At 38.5% G+C, this 26,836-nt stretch overlaps 2 protein-coding genes across 3 annotated transcripts in view; one reads left to right on the top strand and one right to left on the bottom strand.

Moving 5' to 3' along the window:
- Positions 1 to 49: 49 nt before the first annotated feature.
- Positions 50 to 13,083, top strand: st7l (suppression of tumorigenicity 7 like). The gene is given in 15 exon segments (XM_079627774.1): positions 50 to 229; positions 2,488 to 2,570; positions 2,662 to 2,821; positions 2,917 to 2,971; positions 3,071 to 3,186; positions 3,287 to 3,365; positions 5,079 to 5,205; positions 5,211 to 5,366; positions 6,306 to 6,420; positions 6,523 to 6,595; positions 6,726 to 6,828; positions 9,350 to 9,500; positions 9,653 to 9,745; positions 9,918 to 10,057; positions 12,882 to 13,083. Coding segments are annotated over 15 exon segments (1,716 nt in total). The 5' UTR covers positions 50 to 60; the 3' UTR covers positions 12,978 to 13,083.
- Positions 13,084 to 20,188: 7,105 nt separating this feature from the next.
- LOC307006874 (protein Wnt-2b-A-like) overlaps positions 20,189 to 26,836 on the bottom strand; it is a 29,582-nt gene continuing 22,934 nt past the window's right edge. For both annotated transcript variants that reach the window (XM_079628323.1, XM_079628322.1), the window contains 4 exons: positions 26,002 to 26,222; positions 23,830 to 24,107; positions 23,384 to 23,648; positions 20,189 to 21,226 (listed from right to left, as the gene is read on the bottom strand). In XM_079628323.1, coding sequence (XP_079484449.1) covers positions 20,997 to 21,226; positions 23,384 to 23,648; positions 23,830 to 24,107; positions 26,002 to 26,222 — 994 coding nt within the window. In that variant the 3' untranslated portion in view covers positions 20,189 to 20,996. The remainder of the gene's footprint in view (positions 21,227 to 23,383; positions 23,649 to 23,829; positions 24,108 to 26,001; positions 26,223 to 26,836) is intronic.

A 26,836-nucleotide genomic window follows, 5' to 3' on the forward strand; every position in this document is an offset into this window, starting at 1 on the left:
CTACAGCGCTCTCTCCTCCAGTATCCCACAATTCTAATGTTTACGGCTCGTCGGTGAAAGATGGCGGACAGCAGTGGCAGTAATCCTCAATCACCCGGTTTCACGGAGAAATTAAAATCGTGGCTCTGCTGGTCGTGGACGTACATATGTGCGCTTTGGTTCGCCATGGTCTTGACGATGGTTTACGTGCTGAGGAGCCCTCTGAAGCTGCAGGAGACCGTCAACGCAGGTGTGTGTGTTTATGATCAGCTGTGTGCATGTTTACAGCTCAACACAGGGTATATGTATGTCCATTGAAGGAGAAGTTCACACAAATATGAACATTCTACCATTATTTCTCTCATCCCCACGCAAACCCATACGGCTTTCTATTTCGGTGCACTATAAAAGCAGGAATTTTGAAGTCGGTGTTTTCCATGCAATGTCAATGAATGGTGACTGAAGATGTCAAGCGTCCAAAAGGACTACAAATGACCATTAAGTATTATAACCAATGACTCGTGGATAATTATAATTTATTTGAAGTCATACCCTAGCATTGTGAGAGAAACAGACCTGGATTTAAGTCAGTGTTGTGTTAAGAACTTTAGTTAAAAGCAGCTGTCAAATGCAAGTCTAGAAAATGTTTTGTACGTTAATGTCAGTCTGACACAATGTATATGCCATCATCTCAGTTTCAAATGGTATTAGCTAAAGACTTATATAAAATGGCATTGTAATTTTCACATTTTGGTATGGTTATTAGTAACTATATATTTGCACAGTAACGTTACAGTGTGCATGTGATGTTTGACTAATACCAATATTCAAAGGAGGAATTTGTCAACACTGCCATGACATAATACACAGAATATAAATATGTTCATGCAAGATATGGGTTAGGTTTAATTTTTTAAAAAAAATTTTTTTACTAAAGACGTTTTTAAAAAGTTGTACGCAAATAATCAAGTAATTTGTGGCCATGTATTGTGAGTTGTGTTCGTAGATTTATAATAGAAAGTATTATACATTTATAATCAATTAAACAAAAATATTTCTGTTTACTGTGACTTTAAATGTTTTTTCATGTTTCATGTAAGATCATATAATTTATAAACAGAGGTTGACTTCATGTAAGTCTAGTATATTTTATACATTAATGTCAGTCTGACACAAATGAAACTACTCTAGCAGTATCTCAGTTTCAAATGACATCAGGGTTTAAATAAAGTCCGCTCATAATTCTTTATTTAGAAATTTTGCTATTGGCACGAATATCTACATATACTAGTGCTGTCAAATCGATTAATCACGATTAGCCTAATCGCATCTTTAACATAAAAGTTACACTTTTTAATGTCACATTTTGTATATTTAGTACAAAAGTACAAAATGTTACATTAAAAAGTGTATAAATCACTCGTTTTTATACAGGTAAAGTTACAGCGGGATGCCAAATTTAACTTGCCTCCCCTAAGCCAATTAACTTAAAACAGACCCTAAAGCGTGCGGTGGGTTTGGTGGCGGGTAATTGAGAATGAATGGGGGAAAGTCACGTGAGAGAAGGCAATGCCACCATCACGCTATGATTTTCCCTGGGAAAGCAAGAACTGATAAGAATGTAAATGTGTACTTTGAAATGCAATGTAAGTCGCTTTGATAAAAGCATCTGCCAAATGCATAAATGTAAATGATTGGTTCACATGATAAACACCGCCTCTTGCTTTCGTGCACGTTCCGCGTCTGCGAATATTAGTGCTGCCAACGTTAACGCGTTAACACATGCGATTAAAAAAACCTCTTACAACAACAAAGGCGTAGGTTGATGACGCAGTGATAAGCGGAATCATGGAACTTCCCGTCATGCTGATGGATCTAATAATGTTTATGAATGAGTGAATACATTGATGTTTTTAACATGACTGAGGTATGAAGCAGGTCGTGATTGCTAATGAGAGACAGATATCAGTGCCACACGCGAGTCCCGAGTAGCCTATATAAAGGAATGAGGAAATTTTTTTCATTCTTCCGAACTAACGTTACCCGCAAGTGCTGAATTACTACTCACACACGTCAGTTTATTTGATGAATTAAACTTGTGAGGTAACGCGGCGCTGTTTCACTTGGTCTAACATTAAGTAAGGAAGTTTGCTGCGAAGCTCTCGCCGTCTCGAAAACACCACGCTGATATTGATCCTCGTTTTAGTTCTCCTTTTGTCCCAAAGTCTGCTTGCCATGGTCCATAATGTTTGAACGAAACAACAACAGCGTGCAGCTAGACGTTACACACTACGCGGATGATGTCCACGTCTGTCGCCATGGTTACTATGGCAGTACGAGTGGAAACCAGGGATAACGCGGATATTGACAGGCGACAAGTGAACAGGGACGGGCTCCATTTAAAATTGTGAATTTCTCTGAATTAACAAATTCTTGGTTCTATATATTTCACAGTTATATAAAACAATCATAATTTCTGTTCCATTATCTTGTGTAATTCATCCACAGCCTCTGTGTTTTTAAACACTCTTACGCCTAAATTCTACGTTGCGCTCACGGGAACCTCCTCGCTCATCTCGGGCCTTATATTGGTGAGTCTTTTACCTGTTGGTTCTTAACTAATTATGCTAGATAACAAACTTCAGTTTCAAAGCTTTGTGAAAACACACGTTTGTCCTTCAGATATTCGAGTGGTGGTACTTCAGAAAGTACGGCACTTCGTTCATCGAGCAGGTTTCTGTCAGCCACTTGCGCCCTCTACTGGGAGGAGTGGAGAACAGCAGCTCGGCGGGACTCTTCTCTTCGGTAAACGGCGATACAGAGCAGAGAAGCAACGTTGCAGGTTTTTATTTTAAGTTATTAGCTACTGGTTATCTTTGCAAACATTTCAAAGTAAATGTAGTAATGTTTGAGCTTATTGTGTTATTTTTCGTTCAGAATGTAAAGTGTGGAGGAACCCACTGAACTTATTCAGAGGTGCAGAGTACAGCAGGTATATTTCTTAAATGCTGTCAGTTAGTTGCCTTAATTTATGAGCTTTTAAATAAATGATAGAATTCCAAACATTATATTCATGATCCTTACTTTCCAGGTACACTTGGGTGACGGGTAAAGAGCCCCTGACATATTACGACATGAATTTATCAGCACAAGATCATCAGACCTTCTTCTTGGGAGACACTCAGCAGCTTAGACCAGAAGACTCTGGTAAGTCTCATGCTCTTTTACTTAAAAAAAAAAGAAAAAGTGCCTAGATTATTCAGACCTGCCGTTTAATCATGGCTGTAATCTGTTGTTTGTTCCGCAGTAATGCAGAAGGCCTGGAGGGAGAGGAACCCGCAGGCACGTATTCGAGCAGCTTACCAGGCAATTGAAATGAACCGCGAGTGAGTAGAATTCAATTTAACATCTTCGGACGTGACTCATCCAATCAGATTTTAGAGCTGACTCAGTGAGTTTAAAAGTTTTCAGTGCATGTCTGTGTGAGGTAATCGAAGCTGCTAAGAACAAGATGTTGAAGCTCCACCCCCTTTACTGGGAGCAGCAGCTCATTTGCATTTAAAAACACACACATCAAAACGGTGCGTTTTTGCTCACCCTCAGAAATGACCATTTTAACATGCTATATTAAATATCTGTGGAGTATTGTGGAGCTAAAACTTCACATACACACTCTGGGGACATCAAAGACTTATTTTACATCTTGTGAAAAGGGCATTTTACCACCCCTTTAACTCGTAGAAATGACCCTATGCACCTGACGTAAGTTAAACCAGGAGTCTATTCTTCATACTTTGCTTTATACATCCGAGATGATTTGGCTAATATTTTCTTCAAAAGAATTTGTGGATTTGATCAAAATATCTGGATTAAGTTGTTTGAAATTACTGCTCGTTCTTGTGTTCATTGGAAAGGACAGATATATCAACACTCGAAACCATGATCAGCAATGCACCGATTGGCTGGCAGCAAGACAGCAATGTAATGACATCATATTGAAATTTTTGGACCGTTAGAAGGAAACGGCCTAGTTTGCTTCATGATTCCCCATTATTTCCATTTTATTTCAGTGTTGTAATTAGCAATTCATTTACTTTTACCTGTGAAGCAGATTTATTAAGTAACATAATTTATTAAAGTTTCTTTTGGTCAAAATTTATTTTCTAATGGCACAGCAGAAGTTCTCAAACCACTAACATAACAGCTGGACACGAATGCATGGCTTAGAAAAACTGTACTGGAGTGTGTAAGACTCCAATAAAATTCCCTCACAAATAAATCTCTCAGTGAGTAAAACTGTCTGCGTATATTATGATAGACTACACCACATTCTAATATTATTTTTAAATTAAATGTTATTATTATTATAAGAGCCTCACTGAGTCAGATGACTTCTCACCCCCTATGAACACTATCAATTTGGAATAAAGGTCTCTAGTTTTCCACTAACCTGCTGCGCATCAGTAACCAGACAGACTCCAGACAATGCCTTTGAATATGCTTTAATCACGGAGGATCTTTGATTCATTTTTATAGAGAAATCCCCCTGACAAAAAGAGTACAACAGTTTATATAGACAAAGTGCATAACAAAGGTGACATGATCCATTGCATATTTTTTCTCTAATATGATTGGTTCTTGATATGTATAATTCTCTGTTACTAGGTAAAAGCAAATTTGGATTCCTTTACTTCAGCTTATTGCTAGGGTCATGAGGTTAAATATGTATATTTAGTCTAGTTTTGTTTCCTCTTTTGTTGTATTCATTCAGTGTTAATCCTGCAAGAAAAATAAATGTTATGATTAATTAAAAAAGTCCTTCATATACATTTTAAAATAACTGAATACTATGTGAATGTATTTTAAAATGTAATTTATTCATGATGGTAGTGATGAAATTTCAGCATCATTACTTTAGTCTTCAGTGTCACATGATCCTTCTAATATGGTAAAGAAAATTCTGACACTGAAAAGCCAGTAATTACTTTCATGTTACAGTTCATACACAGGCAGTCAAAATGTGTCTTTTTTTTCATCTCTAATGTGAACATGCAGTTTCCTTTTTCTAACTCTCCAGCACATGATTGTGTTCATTGCAGATGTGCTGCAGCATATGTGCTCCTTGCAGAGGAGGAAGCCACAACCATCACAGAAGCTGAACGGCTATTCAAACAAGCCCTTAAAAGTGGTATGAGACTTTCACACTGTCACACATATGCATATATGTGTGACATATGCACTCAGCATACAGTAACTCACTGTTGTTTTCTACCGTTGCGTTCACAGCCGGTAAAGACACCAATCTTGTGGTCTACATCAAGCGCAGACTGGCCATGTGTGCCAGAAAACTGGGTCGCATCAAAGAAGCTGTAAAGATGATGAGAGATGTGAGTGAAGCAATATAACACAAATAATGTTCAGGTCTGTATATTTGAATGATTAATCTAGTGCAAAGTCTTGCCCCATAGGTTATTATAGTAAGTGCTTTACTGTAAATTTGATTATTATTTTTTTCTTTTCTTTTTTTTTACCTGAAGGATGAGTAAAAAAAAAAAAATGTTGTAATCAGCAACATATCCCTGTAACTTTAGTGCAGGTACATAAATTCAAATTTAGTGCAGGATGTTGTCACATCCGTTGAATATCTTCAGGGCGAATTCACATTTCTAAAAAAAAATTTAACATAACATTTCCTTTCCAATTCTGCTCAATATTGTAATGTAACTGTGAAAGAGGAACTTTAATTTACAACAAATTATTTGAAAATGTAAAATTATTGTATAATTTTTTTAAATTAATGTCATTCTTTATGCCTAATGCCTGCTACAGACTCAGCGATTTCGGCAATCCTATAAGATCATTACAAATCACACCATACGACATGGATCTAATAAACTTGGGTACGACAAATATGTAGACTGTACGACGATGACACCTATTGAATCGCAGGCTACGACGCAAGTTAGTATAGAAAAGAGCAATTGGGTTTTTTATGTGCGCTGAAAAAAAAGAGGAGGAAGCAAAAGAAGAATATGACAAGGGAAATAGATTGCAATTTGTAAAATGTGTACCGGGCATAAAATATTGATGTTATAGTTATAAGTCATCAATGTAAGATGTCATCCATGTAACTCTAGAATACATTCTGTTATCATCAGAGAGTAATTTATGCTTAAAATGTTAAATAACTTTTTTATGAATGTATTAGAACTTAGCCTTTACTTGAAATGTATACATACTCGTATCACTCGTAAGGACTTTTATTTTATTTTGTAAGTGGCATCTCACACTTCAGTTATACTCTTCTTTCCTGTTTCCTTGGACAGTTAATGAAAGAATTTCCTTTACTGGGAATGTTAAACATTCACGAGAACCTTCTAGAAGCGTTATTAGAGCTGCAGGCCTACGCAGATGTACAAGCAGTCCTCGCAAAATATGATGGTGAGTTCATCCAACTGTCGTATTACTGTTACTCCTCAAACTGGACCAGAAAGTGATGCTACTATCGATGTTTCACGAACTATCTGATGTTTCCTCCTCCAGATATCAGCTTGCCAAAATCAGCTACTATATGCTACACATCTGCCTTACTGAAAGCCAGAGCGGTGTCAGATAAGTAAGTCTTCAGCGTGCTGGAAAGTATGAAATGATGCAAACAATTGTCTGTTATGTCTAATAATGAACAGCATATAACAATATCATAGCATAGGTAATGAATGAATCTGTGTGTGTGTGTCGTATGGCAGGTTTTCACCTGAGGCAGCGTCTAGACGAGGTCTCAGCACAGCAGAGATGAACGCAGTGGAGGCCATACACAGAGCTGTGGAGTTCAACCCACATGTACCAAAGGTTCGAAATATATGTTTAGATGTTTATATTTGCTTACCTCCAATTGAAAACAAAAAAAAACGACCTTATTATAGTTTATATTGCAAATATTGAAGTTACTGGGCCACACATCGGCTTTATCTCACTGATATTCATGAGTGCAGGCATATTGTCATGGCCAGAAGGTGATGCTGTTGTAATATTTGCAGTGAAGCACATTGTAATCATCTACACTAAACTGAAACTTTTCTAACACGCATTGCTCACAGTTTTGCATTGAACTTAATTCCAGGTGAGGTTGTCGAGCCAAGGCTGCCAAACATAGATTTCCGTAAGCTGTGTTTAGGGTGAAAGTTATATCACCTTTGATTTTTCTTGTTGCCCTTTAAAGATGTTTTGACCCCCATCATCTATTTCTTTCTTTGTACCTGGCTTCAACTTGCCGCTTTCCAAACCACTAGATCCGACTTCAAAGTACACAACCTCTTCACACCCAAACACACAGTCTCTGACGAAAGGGTATTGTGCACCACAGACATGCTGTATCAGACTACAAAGAGCACCTGTTTGAGATGTGCAGCAAATATAAACACACACACACATGATACACCTGGTATTTCAAATGCCAAATCTGGCCCTAAGGCAAAAAAGACGCTCCATAATGAGCTAGAATTTGGGCAATGCAGTAATATTTTACACTGTTACATAAGCTAAGGTACAAGAGACTGACTGTATTTACAATAAATCAATGAAAAATTGGTCCTTCATATCTTTATTATGTAGGAATTGCTTTATAAACGCAAAAAAGGCACTTAATGACATGCTGAATGCCATGATCTTTTGTACTTTTGAGCCCCTTGCTAAAATATAAAAACAGGCATATAGGAAACTTATTATTGTGTGAGAAACTTAAGTATTATATTATAAAGACATAGTTGTTTCCTATATTCATTGTCATTGTACTGAAGCCAAAGAAAATATTTTCTGAGAAAATATTTATTTTTTTATAAAGTTGACAACATACACTATCATTGAAAATGTTGGAGTAGGTAAGATTTTTTAAAGTTTTTGAAAAAAGTCTCTTCTGCTCACCAAGGCTGAATTTATTTGATAAAAACAGTTATGAAATATTAAAACAGTAAAAATATTATGAAATATTATTAAAATTTTAAAAAGAGCTTTTCTATTGTAATAAATTATAAAATTATTATTTTAATTCATTCCTGATGCAAAGCTGAATTTTCAGCATCATTACTCCAGACTTCAGTGTCACATGATCCTTCAGAAATCATTCTAATATGCTAATTATGCTACTTAATGTTTTGTCAAAATTCAGATTTTTGTTAGGATTCTTTGATGAATAGAAAATGTTATATGTCACTGTTGATCAATTTAATGTGTCCTTGCTGAATAAAAGTATTAATTTCTTTCAAAAGAAAAATTTTCCTTTCAAAAGAAAAATTTTCCCTTCGAACTTTTGAACAGTAGTGTATGTTTCTGACTACCACAAAAGTGGTACTATTAGTATAATTTATAAACAAAATTAGGCAGTATAATTCGTTAAATGCGTTCAATTATTGTTAAACACTATAAATTTATATCTAACACATTAACCGACATCCCAGAAATGTGCTAAATATAATGAATGATGTCATCCATCACTGGACACCTGCATCTCCAAGACCACTGTAGTGTGATGTCATCGCTCGGGGTCCGTACGGTCAAGTGAAAAGAGATACGAGACAGACCGAGACACAGGCTTATGGGAGTTCAGCGGGGGCTTAAGAGGAACATCCACATAAAAGAGACCCATCACTGACACTTGATCCGCCATAAAAGACCGTGTTTGTGTGCGGGCATGTTGCGTAGGACAGCTGCCTGTCAAATGTCAGCATGATCATAAAGCTAAATTACCCATGTCTACGAAGCACATGTTTGTGTACATTCTGACACATGCACTGCGGTGCTTTTACAGAAAGATATGTTGGGATATTTGTTTAAAATGCAGAAGGTGCGCTTGACACATTGTAGAGAATCAGCCGAATCGAGTTGTAATGTACAATAATCACAGCCAGGGGCATTTGGGAAGGTTATCCTCTGGATAATACCATTTAATCCTGGTGTATTGCCCTCTACAACGCTCACCCTGGGGCCCAGAGCCGGGGACTGACTGCTCTCTCACACACACACGCATACCGGCTGTGTATAAAGATCCACCAACATGTTATTTCTGTCAAAACTCTTTATCATTGAAGCTTGTTTTATTAGATTGTGCTGGTCTCGCCATGAAAATAGCCACAGAAGCGGGCATGGTGTTATAAGTATAAGGCTCTCATTTGTATAGGTGAAAGTCTGGGTCACATTTCACACCAAGATCAAGAGGAGGAGGAGGGGGGGGGGGGGGGGAGTTTATACAATAAATAATACCGTTGTTGGTGGTGGTGGTGTTGTTTATTTCACTAATGAGAGTGGCTTTTGGGTTAAATATGTTTATTGTCCTTTCCTTTCAAAATATAAATAAGTGTTTTGTGTGTCGTTGCAGTATTTATTAGAGATGAAGAGTCTGATTTTGCCACCTGAGCATATTTTGAAGAGAGGAGACAGTGAGGCGGTGGCGTACGCTTTCTTTCACCTGCAGCACTGGAAGCGGGCAGAGGGGGCGCTCAACCTGCTACACTGTACCTGGGAAGGCAGTGCGTACAGTGCACATCTTTTCTTTTTTACACACCATCACATTCTTGAATAACAGATGATTACCGTTCTCATTTACCATCAAGCTGTTTACTGTAAAACTAAATGTAAACGATCTCACCTGATGTCTGTCAACCTCTTTTGGCTCTCGTAGCTTTCCGGATTATTCCGTACCCTCTGGAGAAGGGTCATCTCTTTTATCCTTACCCAGGATGCACAGAGACCGCAGACAGAGAGCTTCTGCCTTGTAAGTGTACACTCTGTTTATACCTGTATGTATATACCAATAGTAACTGTTAGCACAAGCATAGAGTGTTAAATTCTGGAGGTGTGGAAATTATTAACAATAATGGGAAAATAAAGTATTTGTAGACATGTTTTAAGGATATGCATTTTTTCTGTATTTCTTTTTCTTCTAGCATTTCACGAGGTCTCAGTGTACCCAAAGAAGGAGCTTCCCTTCTTCATCCTCTTCACAGCGGGCCTTTGCTCCTTCTGTGCCATGTTGGCCATGCTCACACACCAGTTTCCAGAGCTCATGGGGGTCTTCGTCAAAGCTGTGAGTATCTGCACGCCTCAACAAACCCAAAAGTGTTTTGTTTTTGCCTTTACTCTCGTCCCTGTTTGCCCTTTATTTTTTTTATTTATTTTTTTTGTTTAGAAGACACAATCGCAATCACTGAACTTCCAAGATAAACATTTCATTGTGTTGCAATATAAGAATGAAGTCTCTGTCAATAGCACTCTAGACGATATAAACCCACGGCTCCTTATGAGACCAATAACTGTCTGTGATGTCCTATTAGTGGCAAAAATGTCGCCATCGCGTTTGGGCGGTGTTTCGGGTTGAGCACGCGAGATCCCATTTTTGTTTTTGTAACATTGCGCGCGGCTCCGCTTTCGAAGATACGTGACTTCGAGGCGACTGTGTCCGAGCAGGTGCATCTGTATATACGTGTGTGTGTGTATATATATATACACACACACAGGAGTTGGACAATGATACTGAAACACCTGGTTTTAGATCACAATAATTTATTAGTATGGAGTAAGGCCTCCTTTTATGTCCAATGCAACATCAATTAATCTTGGTACATTTGGCACTGGCACGAGTGACCAAAGTTTTGGATATAGCAGCCCAGCCATGAACATTGACTCTGCGGGGCTCCCGACGAACAGTTTAGGTGGAAACAGGAGAGTCGAGGTGCACATTTATTTCTGCAGTGAGTTGGGCAGCTGTGGTTTTATGCTTTTTAGATACAATCCAGGTTAGTACCTACTTTCAGACAGCTTCCTCGTGTGTTGACAGTTACTCCTGTTGGATGTGAGTCGTCCTACATGTTGGTATGCCAACATTATTCTGGAGACCATAGCTCTCGATACACCACAGAGACTTACTGTCTTGGTCACAGATGAGCCAGCGAGACGCGCACCAACAATTTGTCCTCTTTTGAGCTCTGCTATGTCTCCCGTTGTGTCATGTGGTTTGCAATATTTTATGTACAGCTGTGCTCTTGCTCTGCTAATTCAACCTTCACACTGATCTTACTGATGGAATGTAAAATCAGTGAAGATCCGCACATATATAGGCGTGAAACCTCCAACACTATATTGGCCAGCGTTTCATTTTCATTATCCAACCCCTGTATATCCACAATACTTCAATCAATAGCTTATGTACAGTCCTCAGCTTCAAGCAAGTCAGTGAAATAGGGTGGAAATTGGATAAGATAAATTAAGAAGCAGAAGTGAAGACGAGCATGCGTTTAAATTGTTTGAACGCCAACCTTTAGTCCTTCCAATGGCCAGGATGCGCATTTCATGGCGGTGCATTTTTCTCTTATCATTGTTTACATTCATCTGTGTTAGTTAATAGCGAGTGATTGATTTCAGAACACATTTGAGTTGTTGCGCTAGACCTCACCTCCGAGATGCATTCAAAGTCGCTCTAGTTTCCGTTATACTCCCTTATTTGCCCGCGCGCTCGCATGCATGCTTTGTTCCCCGTCCACTCCAAACATCTTGCTCTCCTTGGGGAACATTGCCCTAATTTTTAATTGCAATAAATTCCTGAATGTGACGACATGCAGCCTCAATGGCCTTTATCTTTTTATCAACCTCGTTTGTCATCTTACAACACATATTTACGTTAGCACTATCTATTTCCTGGATCTGCGTTAAAATGGATGATACCTCTCCAGCCTTCACTCTGCCCAGTTTTCCTCCCTATCCGACGCGCGGCCCCAGGCTTCCTTTCCCATATTCCGTCATAAACATCTGTTCATCCGTGAAATGTATCGCTTCATAAACACATTAGGGGCTTGTTTATGGTGGATAGAACTGTGGAGGTTTCAGTGTTTTTCAAAGGAAAAACTTTACAGTCTTAAAGTTGGTTGCCATCCAGAGTTTTTTTTTTTTTCTCCTCTTGTTTGTGTCTGTCTGGACCTCCATGTAGTATCCCAGAGGGATAAACTCTATCATACTTAGATCTAGCACTTCAGGCACTTTAAAGGCAACTTTCTGACAGCTTGTGGCTCGGACACTTGGATAGTCCATGAATGAGGCCGACAACACAAGAAACGTGTGCAAAAGCACTACTACTTTTTTAGTTTCAGGTTGTACAGGTGTTTCTCATGTCATCATTTCACATCGCCCATGATCACATTTCAGTTTAGGGCTAAAATTCATAGTTGACCGCTGTTTTTGTTGTGTTTATTCTGATATTGAGAGGAAAGCGTACAGCACATTTACATATTAAAAAAGACGCTCTCAGCAGCATGGACGGCGTCAGTATGTTCATTAATAGTATATCGCTGCAAAGGTATTTCCAACTTCTTTTTACTTCTAAGCAAAGAATGAAAAATATCTTCACCGTGAGTTTATCTCGGGGTCTTGAATCATGTTCAGTCTCCTGTGCATTACGTGTACAAGAGCACGAGCAATAAGTTGCTGGCTGTAGATCACTTAATGACCACCAGTGTCGCTAATAACCAATAAAAGTCAATCTCAACATAATACAGTTATAGGTCTGAATATATAAATGTAAATCTGTATATATACAGACATATATATATATATATAAATGTAAATATTAATATATTTATAGGTCTGAAAAGATAGATACAAATCTAAATATATATATTTAAATAATGAATATGTAAATGTAGAAAAAGAATACTTATAATGAATGTATTTACACTTTCCACCCATATATTTTGCACTTTATTGGCATTCATTACATCCATTTGCTTTAGAAATGTAATTTTTTGTTCTTAAATATCTTGCAGGAAATCTTTAAGATGTGTGTGGTTATTAGTAAGTTCTTTGTAAATGCCACGTCACATGTCTTGACTGTTTTCTCTCCTCTCGCTCTCTCTCTGCAGTTCTTCAGCACCCTCTTTGCACCACTGGGCTTTTTTGCAGACAAGATGGAGAGTTTTATGCCCTCCTGCCTGTGGCATCAACTTGCAAATGTCTGACATACACCAATTCATACATACTTGCACTCAAAAACACTACTGTACATGTACTATGTGTAAGGTCCCCACCTGTACTGACAATAAAAATGTTTTGGCTCTTTGACACACTTCTCTTTTGCTACAGAATTTGTTGTCAGCTGACATTGTGTAAAACAGCAGAAGTCAATATAAACCCGTCTCTCAACCTCTATGCCGTGCTTAAATATGCCTGCTATGGCCACGGGACAGGTTGCCACAGTTATATAGTGCTGATGCAATCACTGAGGAAAGAGACTGGCCTTGAATAGATCTTATTCACAGCAGTGCCATCTTTGTATACATCTTTTTGACAATATAAATGTCAAAAAACTCCAGACAACATGAGCTGTGTAAAAATATAAGTGATCTATGAGCATTTTGCAGTGAATGCCGTTGAAAACATGTTAAGTCTATCCCTCACAGCCTCGCTTTCATACCTGTCATGACGCTGCTCTGAATATGGTCTATACCCTGAAAATTTGGCAGTAAATCGTGTCTGTTTTTAGAAGATCTCACAACACAAGGTTCACATCAACAGCATGAGTTGGTTACACATTTGAAACGGTATGTTCACACAATATACTATAATAGTCTTTCTTATAGAATGAAGGCTTGAGATTGTAATTAGAAAAGACTGTCAGGCATTGCGGTTATGGTCATAAATGCCACTCAGTTTGTGATGATGTCAGGCAGAAAAGACTTAAGATGTACCAACAAAATATTAAATGTTTTAAAAACGGATGGCAGATTTCAAAAGAGTATAACATTAACATTGTACAAAAAACACAAGAAATTCTGTTTTTATTCAACTTTTCTAACATTTAAGAGGGCTTTGCAGAGATATGCCAAATCATATTGAAATGTAACAATATTTTATGCAAAAATAATAATATTTGCATTCCAAAATACTGTTTTTACTGTTTCTTTATACAAAATATTATATGACTACCCATATTCTTCAAAATGTAGCTTATTATTTTGTGTTCAGCTGAAGACAGAAATTCATACAGGTTTGGAACAGCTTGAGGGTGGGTAAATTCAAATGATGGCAAAATTAAAAAATTTGGGTGAACTATCCCTTTAATAAAGGTAGATTTATTGGCGGGCTTTTAGAAATTTCGTTCCCAGCAGAGCCGCACACGGGAGGCAGTCAGTAAAACATAACCGTGTCTAATTTGCGCAGGCAAGGACTCACATACACCTTTACCGTAAGAGCAGGCGCGTGCGTTTTTAACTTGAACAAATAGTGCAAGAATGTGCAAGGCTTCCGGTTTGAGCCTGTAGAAAAACTGTGCTGCTGATGTTGCAAACTGGTAATTGTTATAATATTATTTTAATTATCTTAATCATAAAGGCACTGGTTTGTAGAGAAAATAGTTTTATCTTGTATTGCACCTTTATATTTCTTCTGTTATTCTAGTTATTAATTTAGCAGCTAATGAATAGCAAGGTCTTACAGGTAACAGTTTACTTGCGCGTTAAAGAAATAGGTGAACATAAATGTTCATGGTATTTCTGTTATAATATATAAGTTATATAGGATAGTTCTAGCCGTTAAAAGATTGAACAATTTTAAATATGCAAAATTTACAGAAACAAGAAGAGAAATAGTCTTAAATGTCAGCAAATAGGGTTTTACAGGTAGGTCTGGATTTTGCCTCTATTTGGTCAGGTGCAAAAGGTGAACTCTTTACTGTTTGACTGTTACAGTTTCTCAGTGTCAATATTCAGGTGTAAATTCTTATCCAGACCGCTGCTGAAGTAGCAGCTTACCGCTTTGTCACGTTATATTTGAGCCTTAATTTCTAGGCTATAGATTGAAGGGTAAGAAGTTCCTCTGATGTGCGAGGATTATTTATGGGTGCTTGGCTAACTGTTATTTCCATGTTTCCATGTGCCACTTTAAGTTTTGTAAATAGTGTCTTTTCAGAGTTTTTTTCCCTTCTGTATATCTTGCTACTGTAAATAGTCAACATCGCTAAGTGGGTTTTACCAACCTGTAAATAAACACGCTTCTCCATCGGTTCCTGTCCCCCTCTGAGCACTTCCACCTCGTCTGATGTGGGGACGGAGTCTTCTAAACCGGGATTCATAGTTTTCCGATTTTAATATCTTCTCAATTTTGAATGGAATACTAGCATAATGCTTGTACGGTATACACTTAATATGACATGAACATATGAAACAATAATTATAATGCAGTTATACATTTCCGTTGTGATATACTTTTTATTGTCATTTACAAAGTTTCTTAAAGTCCTATGTATAGTATTATACCTACAGTAAGATGGCTGCTAAAGTTACAAAGCATTGTTCAAAATTCTTTCCCAGGTTTCGCTCCAGTGTCTTTAAAGCACAGCTATGCCTCTCAACATACTTGGCATGGACATGGATGTTCACAGCTACATATGAGACGAAAGCATGGTGTCTGATCATCAAACATCCCGCTACCACCTGTTTTCTTTGGCAGTCGCCCATACAACGGTCAGACGGGGTTGTGCAGGGTCAGAATAAAGCTTCATAAGGTACTGAATGTAGAACAGAAAAGAGCCACAAAGGCCTGCAGTGTGACGCACATCTACTGTAGATCTCTTCCCACACAGGAGAATGATTATTCAGTCATATATTTGCAAACAAATGCTGCTTAAAAAGGTAATGTCTCAGGAAAACATCCAGGCGAATGCCTATGAAGGATGAGAATGTTTCGCTTGATACCATCACAGGCACGTTTATTGTGTGCTGACAGAGCTGGTGCCCTACAGCTGGATTAAGTACATTTGGGGGCGTCTTAACTGGCGCTCTCCAGGGGTCTGGATTTGTTCAGGTTGGCAGTTTACTGCAGGCTTAAGCCACAGAGTGTAACAAAACCTAGTGGCAACCAAGCAAATAATGTTTACAGCAAATACTGTCCCATGAGATCCTATACAAATGTTTGCATTGTTAAATTTAAGCTGTGTGTATTACAACGTATCATGCCACTCTTAGAAATGGATCTTGCCTTAGGGTTAAGGGTTTGGTTAATGCCTTATAAAGCACTAAGTAGTTAACTAAACCATGTAACTCATCCCACACTATTTGGGTGATGGACTTGACTGATACCTCAAATTATGTTGTTGAATGGTATGTTGAATTGATGGCAAATTCATATGAATTTGTACAATCTCATTCGTACATTTTCATATGATCTGCTCTTGCCCCACTGGTGGTAAGGTTTAGGGGTGGGGTCAGTGCCGGTCTCGAGTCCCACGGAGGAGCTCCGAGAGGATAAAAGGAGTGAAGACAGTGAAGGACGAGAGAGGAAACGCTTATGTTGTGTTTTATTATGTTTATATGCAGCAGTCCATGAGGGGCTGTCGCGTTACTTTAGTTTTGTTTGTTTATTTTTGGATTCAAATTTATGATAAATGTCCTGCCTCTTCCTTCCCTGAATACAAACCTTGCTACAGTTTTTTTATATGATTCAAACTGTACAAATTCGCTACCATTTCACCAAAGTGTAAAACAGTAACATTTTCTCATGAGATCAGGTTAGCCTTATCTATGGACTAGAATATAATACATATGGGTGGGCCAGTAAGCAATCACCTAGCAACTGCATAGCAACACCCTGACAACCACCCATAGCAACACCCTGACAACCACCCACAGCAACCTAGTATATGCACAAGGTGTTATTGTTGCTATGTGGGCATAGGTGTGGTCAGGATGGGTGATAGACCGTTGTAATGTGGTTGCTAAGGTGTTTTGGGTAGTTACTAGACCGTTGCTATCTCGTTGTTAAAGTGTTCTAGGTGGTTGCTAGAGTACTGCTATTTGGTTCCTGCAATTGCATTGCAACTTATTAACCTACACACACACACACACACACACACACACACACACACACACACACACACACCCACCCACACACACACACACAGACACACACACACACACAGATTCTGATAGGGTGTTCTGGGTGGATGCTAGAACATTAATATGATGTTCTGGGTGGTTGTCAGAGCATTACTATGTGGATGCATTGTTATACTGTTGCTAAGGTGTTCTGTGTGGTTGCTAGTATTGCTATGTGGTTGCTAGGATTTTCTGGGTTGTTGCTAAGGTGTTGCTCCCACATCTCTTCATGGATCTCACCATAGATATGTAAACGTAGATGCCACATACGCGCCAGCCATCTTGGAACTGTCAGTGCGTTATGTATTAAGTCAATATTACAGGGTCTTAAACTATGGTAGTCTTGCGTAGCCAGACCTTCAGACTGACAGCAGAAGGTCTGGACTCATTTTCTTGGCCAAGGACCGCCCAAGAGGACGTTTGTCCAATCACAGTTTGTTTTATTTCACGTCATGTTTAGGGCCGTGCCAATATAATGTCAATGTCCCTACAGTAACAGATGCCTTCATCATGTTGTTATGTGTTAGTTCAGAAAAATCATCTGCTGAAATCTATAGCAGATATAGATATTCATACATGCGCCTAACTATGGTTGCAGACGCAATTTTCACAGACCGGGTTTGACCGTTCCAATATGGCGGATCACTAATGTATAGCGGCCCATAGAAACAGCCAGTAAGAGGAATCTATGTATATATACTTCTATCTCACTCCCCCTTACATCTTTAAACAAAAATGAAAGCCTTTGGTGCTTCTCACAGGAGTGCTGCTGTGCCTCTGTTTTGCATTGAAAGTTTTAGAAGAGCTACATTCTTGCCAGCTGACTCACAAGATAAGAGTTTTTATGTGTTAATCCCATGCCGACGGCCTGGTAAGCTCCGTCTGACAGCAAGCGTGCTAACGCTCACACCCACTCGCTTCTGGGAGCCAAGCCACAGTCGTCCCCAAAGGTCACGTATATATAACGCTTATCTCCCCTATAAATCTGCCCTCAAGACCAAACACTTGCTCTGGATCTGTAGACTAAAGCCTACAGTGGGAAGTTCACAGTTCCCAATGCAGCATTCCTGTATGAGCAAGGGTATTTGTAGGGATGCGTTTAAGGCGTGGTTAAAGTACAATTTCAGTATTTTATGTTTTCTAATTTTTATATTTTGCTTGTGCGAAACCTATCACTTTTATGCTAAGAGCTTGTGGATGGTAGCCAGGGCATTGCTATATATTTGCTAAGGTGTTCCGAGTCATTTTCAGTGTGTTGCTAGGTTTCTACAGTATACAGTTTCTAGGGTGTTTTGGTGGTTGCCAGGGCGTTTCTATGGAGTTAGCAAGGTGTTTTGAAGGGTTTTCACTTTTCACTGTGTGTTGCTATGTGGTTGCTGTCACCTAAAAAATCCACTGAATGCCATGTGATGTGAAAATTGTAATAAAAATAGCTTACAAAAGTAATAGCACACCTCTCCTCAACACATTTTCATGATTTAAGGCAACATTCAGGTCCGTAGCACAAAAAGTTATGCGCTGAAGTCTAACATTTAGGGGCATGGAGTTTGAAAAACTCATTCTTAATAATTGCATGCTTTTGCCTATATCACGTCATTGAATTTTTAAGGGTCATTTGAACCTTAACCTGTACCCTAATATGAAAGTTTTAAAGGATATAATTGCTCAAGTTGTTTCAACTTTGAAACAGCTGGTTTGTTTTCAGCATAACAAGATCGTTATCTTGGACAATTGACTGAAAATGAATGCAGTTGTAAGGACCACACACATATTGGGCTCTGAGGACATGGTCATGTGACTTGATGAATATACACAAAGTCCTCTCCAAAGAACAAAAAGTTGTGAATACTATTTTAGCTTTCAGCGCCTTGACTCTATCAATATGTCCTTGTACGGATTAGTGCGCTAATTAAAATGTTAGCCGATTCTGTTTAGGAACATGCATAAATTTCAACACTAACCACGTAGTGGTTACACACTGCCAAGGGGGTAATTTTACAATGTTCAAAAGTAAACATACTCTGACATGTTTTCCACAAGTCTTTCTCAACACAGAAGTTTTTCTGGCAAAGACAAGGTGTGAGGTGGAACTGTTGAACAACGGAAAACAAAATCAGACTAGCTGTGGGAAATTTCTGACATTCCACAATTGGAAAAATGTATCTTTGGATGCAATGCTGAAAATGAAGTAACAATAGAGCGCTATTGGCTCACTTTGAGACTTCAATCTTGATATAAGAATCGCAGAGCCAAAAACAAATCTGAGCAGCTCTGTCTTACAACATGACACCAATTAGAATGGCTTGAGATCAGAATCACTTCTGTGCAGGATCCAAAATTAACACTCGCTGAGTGCCAACAATCAGTAAACAATGGCTTTGGCTAGTTAATAAAGCTAAATAAGCTAGTTTTTTTTAGGAACTGCAACATTATACATGGTTTAATTCAAGCAGTGAGAATGATCATCTGAATCTCTATTATATAAGTGACGTCTGGAAGTCTAATCAATTACATATCTGTCTAATAATGTTGGAAAGTTAAAATAATTGTATAGTGAAGGTAAAGTTAATTTCATTATTCATTATTTAGGTTAATTAAATAATTAAAATAATTGTTAAAAAATATATGCATAAACTTTTTTTTTACATTTTTAAGAATTTTGTGGCAATTTTAAATATACTGGCCACCAAAAAAAAAAGAACACTGTTTGTATAGCAACGACTTTCCTTTTTGGTCTCTTTCGCCAATGACACTTTGTACAATGACAAAATAAGCTTGCATGGCCTTTACCTGACAGAGTTTCAGGTTGCTTTAGATTAATGGGGCCATCCATTTGGACACGCATTACCGACCAGCATGACAACCCGAGCGCTTCATTCACTCATCCATCTTAACAGCAAATTTAGAAACAACTGTGTTGTCAAACCAAGGTGCTTCATTCAGACCAACAAAATAAATGGCGAAGAATGCGAGTCATGCTAACCTGACTATTTTTACTGCTCAATCTCAGTAAGCTGCCGTCTTATTTTAGCAATGATTTGGCATTTGGTGTGGCTTTTACATGAGGACATAAGTATGAAGCAAGCAGTAATACATTCAAGTGGCCATTTGGCTTCAGTCATTCTTCAAATTAGCTATTTAATGCACATAACTTCTTGAAGGTATCTTGTTTAGTTGCTACTGACTGCCCTCAACCTAAACTAAAAGTATTTTCAAAGACTTGATGCTTGAAGCATTGGAAACTCAGATTTGAGCGTACAATTTCATATGTTGTGTGCATCATGAACAGTTTATAGTCTGATGGTTTGGACTTTTTATTTCAATAAACATCACATTTCAATGAGAAATCCATCAGGGGAAATATTGACTGAAGTTCATCGGAACCAAACCAAACAAAAATGCTCATATTTTAAGGGATGTTTAAGTGCTTGGGTATTAAAAAAGATAACTAGAGATGAAATATATTTCTCTGATATACAATGACAATGGTATATATGTGTCATGATACAGTGATCATTGATCTTTTTCTTTCGTGCACAAGTTGAGTATTAAAATCATGGTCCATGAAGTACTGTAAATGAAGGGTTACTCCATTATCACTGTTTAACAATATTTTTACAGCGTCCTTCAAAGTATCATTTTGGACAATTAAATGGAATTATTCTTGGCGTGAAATGCGATTTATTGCTATGTTCTTTAGGAAGCTTGATGCTGTGTACGTTGTTCTTTCCCTAAAACTGCATTATTGCATTTATCACAGCTGTCCAAAAACATAATTCGATGTATATAGGCACACATATGATCAGTTAAAGGTGTTTTACAGTTTGAAAATAGTGAAAGAATTGTGTCCTGATCACAGTTCGTTCAATAAAACACCAGACAATGCCCATTGTATAATTTCCCATGACACCCACCGTCTACCAGTGCCCCAGACTGGCCTGTGATCTCTGCGCTTGCATCATTGAAGGCGAATAAAGTTCAGGGTTCCGCAAGTGGAGATCAGAGCGTTATAGTCATAAACTACACATCCCGCAATGCATTGGCCCACTTTAAAAACCTGAGAACAGAAAAGCACCAGTAGCTGCTGATTGGTTATGGTCACGGCAGTCAAGTCAAATCGAGCCAGTCGGGTTTCTTATGTGGTTTACAGGTGTGGACGTCCACAGTTTCCTCACAGTCCCTGCACTCGACAGCGCAGCACCATTTGAACTTGCACTCGCATTTGGTCACACGTTTTACACGAGTGGTGTCGTACCCGCGGCCGCAGCACATGACCTCGCAGCCGTCCATGCCTCTGGAAGACTTGTTGCACACCCGTCCTGCTGTGCCCAGAGAACCTGAAATATGAATGCAGTTTTTTTCAGTTACAGTAGTAAAATTATTCCATTGCGAGACAATAGGCCAAACGTGTTTTCTGAGACCAGGGGCCTCATTTATAAAGCTTGCGTACGCACAAAACGGGGCTGAAAACATGCGTACGCCAGTTCCTGCGCAAAAGGTGGGATTTATAAAGAAAAACTTGACGTGAAAATATGCGCACCTCCACGCAAACTCTGACCCATGCGTACGTACATTTTGGAGACAGAGCAGTTTGGCGACACCGATGGTGAGCTGGAGTTAAATGTCTTTTTGGTCACTTTTAGACAGCAAATCGAAATAAAATTATACATATACAGAAAGATAATAGCTACAAATATAATTTCACTCACCAAGCCTATCACTTGAAGGAAATATCCACACCTTGAATGTCCGCGCCAGCGAGCGCATTGGGCCGTTAGTGAAACTGACGCATATATCTAACGGCAGATGAAGTAAAACTGAAATCTTCATTATGAGTCCTAATCATAAATAGGCTACAGTGCATGTTCACATTCACAATAACAGTTTAAATAAAATATAATTTAAACTATGTTTTACTATATAAACATTTAGATTAAATATGCTCATTAATGGAGTTAGGCTAAACACTTAAACTTCATGACATTTACTGAAAAGCCTATTCAATGAATAGCCTATACATATTTGTTGTGCATGCGATGCTTTTTAACTCTTTTAATTTGGCATGCTGTGTTTTAATGTTTTAACTACAGAGATGATGCTTATCATGATAATAGCAGATTGTGCAAATATAATGCACAACAAGGTCTATCTGTTTCCATTACAAATATAAATCAATTAAAAATACTATTTGGCCAGTGGAAAAGATTGAGAAAAACTTTCTCTGAAATGCATTGTACACTATTTGATTTATTTATTCAAAAACAAGGCAAGGATAGGCTACTACCGGTAAATTATTTGTATTAATGTAATGTGACGGCACATCCGTATTTCATATTTTCCTAATGTCTTGTACCGTTAAACATGTTATCACGTGGCTGAATAATCATATGCAAATGATATGCAGATGAGGATATGCATAGTAAAACTAGGCGTTGTAAGCTCCATATATGGTTATTTCGGGGAGGAGACGCATGTGCGCACGATCTTCCGCTGAGTGGGATTTATAAAGTGAATTCTGCGCAGGTTCTGGCGTACGCACGGTTTTATAAGTCTGAATATTTTTTTGCGTACGCCATTTTTGGCTTTCGGGCGCACGTACACTTTTAGTAAGGATCCTACGCACAGTTTTATAAATGAGGCCCCAGGACCTTTACAGAAATGTACCATGTTTTTTTTTTTTTTTTTTTTAAGTCTAGGTCACATTCCGCCCCAGAACCAAATAAAGAAACAAATGATAAGAAAACAAAAAATCTAAATGTTATTTATATTTAATAAAAGCATGCAAAATCAAGCATCAAGACTTATTTGCATTCATGATTTTACGTTTATTGGAACTGAGGAATAAAAATGTGCTTAATCGTCATTAAAATATTGGACTTTTTGGATTTTTATAATTGTCTTTATTCTGGTAGTTCTCATTAGATTGACATTACTATAATTATTTTTAAAACATTTAAATGATTACTGTATTACACAAAAACATACTTAAATGCAATACTTTGTATGTAAATGAGTGTAACAATTAGAATTTAATGTATTTTTTTTCATTGCAGTATTAAAAATTGGAGAAATGTGCTTAATACTGTAACAATGCAAAATTTAAATAGTCCTTAAATACGTCAAATTTTCTTTAAAATGCAAAATATTATTTCTGATTTTTGTTTTTTGACTTTGGGGTGAAATATGACTCTTTTTGTAAATTTTGCCAAGGTCAAAAAGGTCAGAGTCCAAAATTTTCGTATGCGTTTTTTTGTATTTGTCATTCAGTGGCTCTAAATTGTCAAAACACCTCTCAAAATGCTTGCTATGAATGCGAAAAAACGCAGAAAATCGAACCCGATCCAAATTTTGTTTATGACGGACGGACGTTTTTGAGGCAGTGTGTAAACGCGATTGACACAACGTGAAGTTATACTTATTTTTAATGTGCGAGAATTTTGTGCAAAAACCTTTTACAAACAAAAACACTCAACACTCAGCTCTTTGTTGCTTACCCGCCGATCGGTCCATTAGGCAATAGTCTGGAGAGTTCTCAACGTACACTAGATCATTTTTGGTTGTTCTCTTGTATTCTCGGTCTGCAACCATGAAGCCTGTACCATCCTGGTTCATCATGACCTCCACAGCGGTATTGTACTTCTTTCTCAAGTAGTCCCCTGTTCGCCGGAAATCAGTCATAGCCAACCAGCATGTCCTGAGAGCACATGACCCACTGACTCCATGACACTTGCATTCAGTCTTCATAAAACGCTTGACTGCCTAGAGAAAACAAAACTCAGCCCATGACCTATGAACCACTCCATAACCCAGATTAAAAAGTTCAAGATTTTAGAATTAGCTTGCTGATCCTCCCCAATGTTTCACAAAAAAATAACCTGATTACCAATTAGAGTTTATTTTGTAATGATAATTAGTTACATTTGAGAATCTTGACACTTACCATTCTCCCACAGCGGTTGTTGTGCAGATTCATCAGTGCTCTGGCATCTTTGACCATCCTCTCTCTGGCATCCACAAAAGCTTTGGCAAACTTGATACCGTAGTTAATGTTGTCGCTACAGCCGCCCCAGTCAAAGTCCCCTTCTTCATCGCTGGCTCGGCCTCTCCTGTGTGTGTCGCAGCCGCAGATCTTCAGCTCTCCTTGACTGCATGCCCTGGTGATGGCATAAACTACGCCCGCAGAGGAAACTGCATAAACGAATGCTGCTTCACGGCTACCTGATGGAGGAGAACATTTTTCATATTAGCATGTTAAAAATGTGGTGTAGTTTTGTGCTTCAAAAAGAATTTCATGTTTAGTGTATAATTTCAGTGCCAAATGGGTTATGCACACTGTCTCATGTTGACTTCAGGGTGCTTTCACATTGGCAGTTTAGTTTGAAACGGGTCACGGTTCGCATGAAAAATTGTTTATGTGAAAGCTGTCATGTGGACACATAAGCGCACCGGGTAATGAACGTAAGAGGTGATCTGAGTTCGTTTGCACTGGAACTGGAGCGTGATTTGCATGAATGTGAAAGCAACTCACACTTGGGTGCGCACTTGTTCAGGGAGTAAAGCAGTAAAGCTGTGTATTAGTCGAGGTCTGTGTGGGTCCTAACGCCCCAGTATAATGACGGGACACTATACTGTCAAAGAGCACCGTCCTTCGGATGAGACGTTAAACCGAGGTCCTGACTCTCTGTGGTCATTAAAAATCCAAGAATGTCCTTCGAAAAAGAGTAGGGGTGTAACCCCAGCATCCTGGCCAAATTAGCCCCTTGGCGTCAGTCCATCATGGCCTAATAATCATCCCCATATACTGATTGGCTTCATCACCGTCTCCTCTCCACCAGTAAGCTGGTGTGTGGTGGGCGTTCAATATGGCTGCCGTCGCATCATCCAGGTGATGCTGCACATTGGTGGTGGTTTAGGAGATTCCCCCTTCCATGTAAAGCGCTTTGAGTACACAGAAAAGTGCTTTATAAATGTAACAAATTATTATTATTAATTATAGAGCGAGTGCAATCAGAGCAGGAAATGAATGGCTCGCAATCCGCTGTCTCCTCAAAAGAGTTAGTTTGCCAGCAGCAGAAAGCCAACTTCATGTAATGCACATACAGTAAACCCAAGCGTCATTCCCTCTGCTGCGCATAATAGCACCCAATTAATACAAAAACACAATATACTGACCCGCGTTCTGCTTTCTGTCATGCGCTGTGCGTGTTTTTGATGATGAAAGATGAATGCAAATGCACCAGCGTTCAACAGAATCAAGTGAGTGTGAAACCAGACAATCACAACAATCAGACTCAGACCGCAGCAAACGTGCCCAATGTGACAGACCCCCTTGTGCCAACCTACGAACGGCTTACTTACAATTGTCGGAAAGTGATTTAACATTAAAAAAGTAGTTTTAAAAGAGGCAAGCAAGCTGATGAGGTGTAATGCTCTTAATATGATGTTAAATCCACAGTGCTTTTGTTATATCAACTCTCTAACATCATCTCTAGATTTAAGCCCCTTGGCTGAACTAAGTGCGGGAGGCCACCCTACAGCTTTCTAACATTCGACTGATTCAAGCTGACACTCCTTCACCTTTAGTTTCTTTGGTCGATTGCACTCATAGCCTTGAGGTGTGTTTTTTTGCCAAAGTAGCGCAAAATGACCCCTATTTTGCTCATTTTCCTCCTCCAGCTCATGCACTGAGCCAGAACAGAGGGTGATATGTCAAAAAGAGCAGCTTTGTCTGTCTGCCAGAGTCATCTGCACAAATATTTACATCTCCTATTACTGTTTATACATCAGCCTGTAGAGAACCCCCTCCGACTAGCCACTTGTATTTGGAGAACATCCACTCTCTTTCAGACTTTCGCCTATTCTTGGGAAGTGGAGACCTTTTTGTCCCTACCAGCATGTAAAGCTGTAATGCATTTACTGTACCAAATAGTGCAAGGCGGTATACCAGCTAGTTCTTTATGCAAAATATGCTTTCTTGTATCTTTCTTTTGATTTTGGTGTGGCTAACAGTTTGATACTTTATGAAATATGGGGTTTTTAAACACGATACAGGGTTGCATAGTTCATGTCTTATTACTGTATGATGATGATGAAGTGTAGCATAAATACTGACTGCGCAACATGACACGGCCGAACACAGTGTGGTCTCGCTCCAGCGTGCTGCAGTTCCAGCGATGGTGTCGGAACTGGTGCTGGCATTCCCGGATCCACTCTTTGGCTCCCTCTCCGATGGATTGCATGAGGTCCGGGTGTCTTTGGCAGAGTTGCCTCTGCTTGTTCACCAGCCCTGGAATGTTGTCACATATAACCCGTGCACCTAATGCGCCAATGTACCTGCAGAAACAAACAGATACGTTGTTGACTAAGCATCTGACAAATTAATAATTGTAATTTTCCATTGTGATAAGAAATAATCTTGTAGTGCATAATAATTTAATCCATCCCACTTGAACATCAGAAAAAGACTTAGTCTGCTCTTCTGGGTCATCTTTATATGAGACCAAACCTTCAAAGTTCATGTTAGCTACTAGTTAGCAACACTTTTTTATTTATTTATTTTTTATGTTAGCCACAGTTTAATACACGGTTCTTTGGAATGCTTGATTCTCACTTGTCAATCATTCAGCGGTCAAATATTTTTGCGTAAAGACCACTAAATTGAATAACTGTATGTTTTCCCAGGCAACAATTTCCTGCTGTACTAGTTTCATGTCTGTTTCTTCTCACATAATATAATAGTTTCAACTTAAATCAATATTTCATGCCCATTTATTTAAGATATTTTGTGATAATGATACCCCTATGATATTTTACTGTCTGCAAAAATGTTTTCCTCAAGGAGTCTTAAAGAGATAGTCCACCTAAAAATAAACTTCCAGGCCAATCTCATGATAAAACGTAACTATTACGTGAATTTTTACCAAGTGATTAGTACGGGAGTGTAATAT

Source organism: Phoxinus phoxinus (assembly GCF_949152265.1).
Source record: "Phoxinus phoxinus genome assembly, chromosome: 11".
Classification (NCBI taxonomy): Eukaryota; Metazoa; Chordata; class Actinopteri; order Cypriniformes; family Leuciscidae; genus Phoxinus; species Phoxinus phoxinus.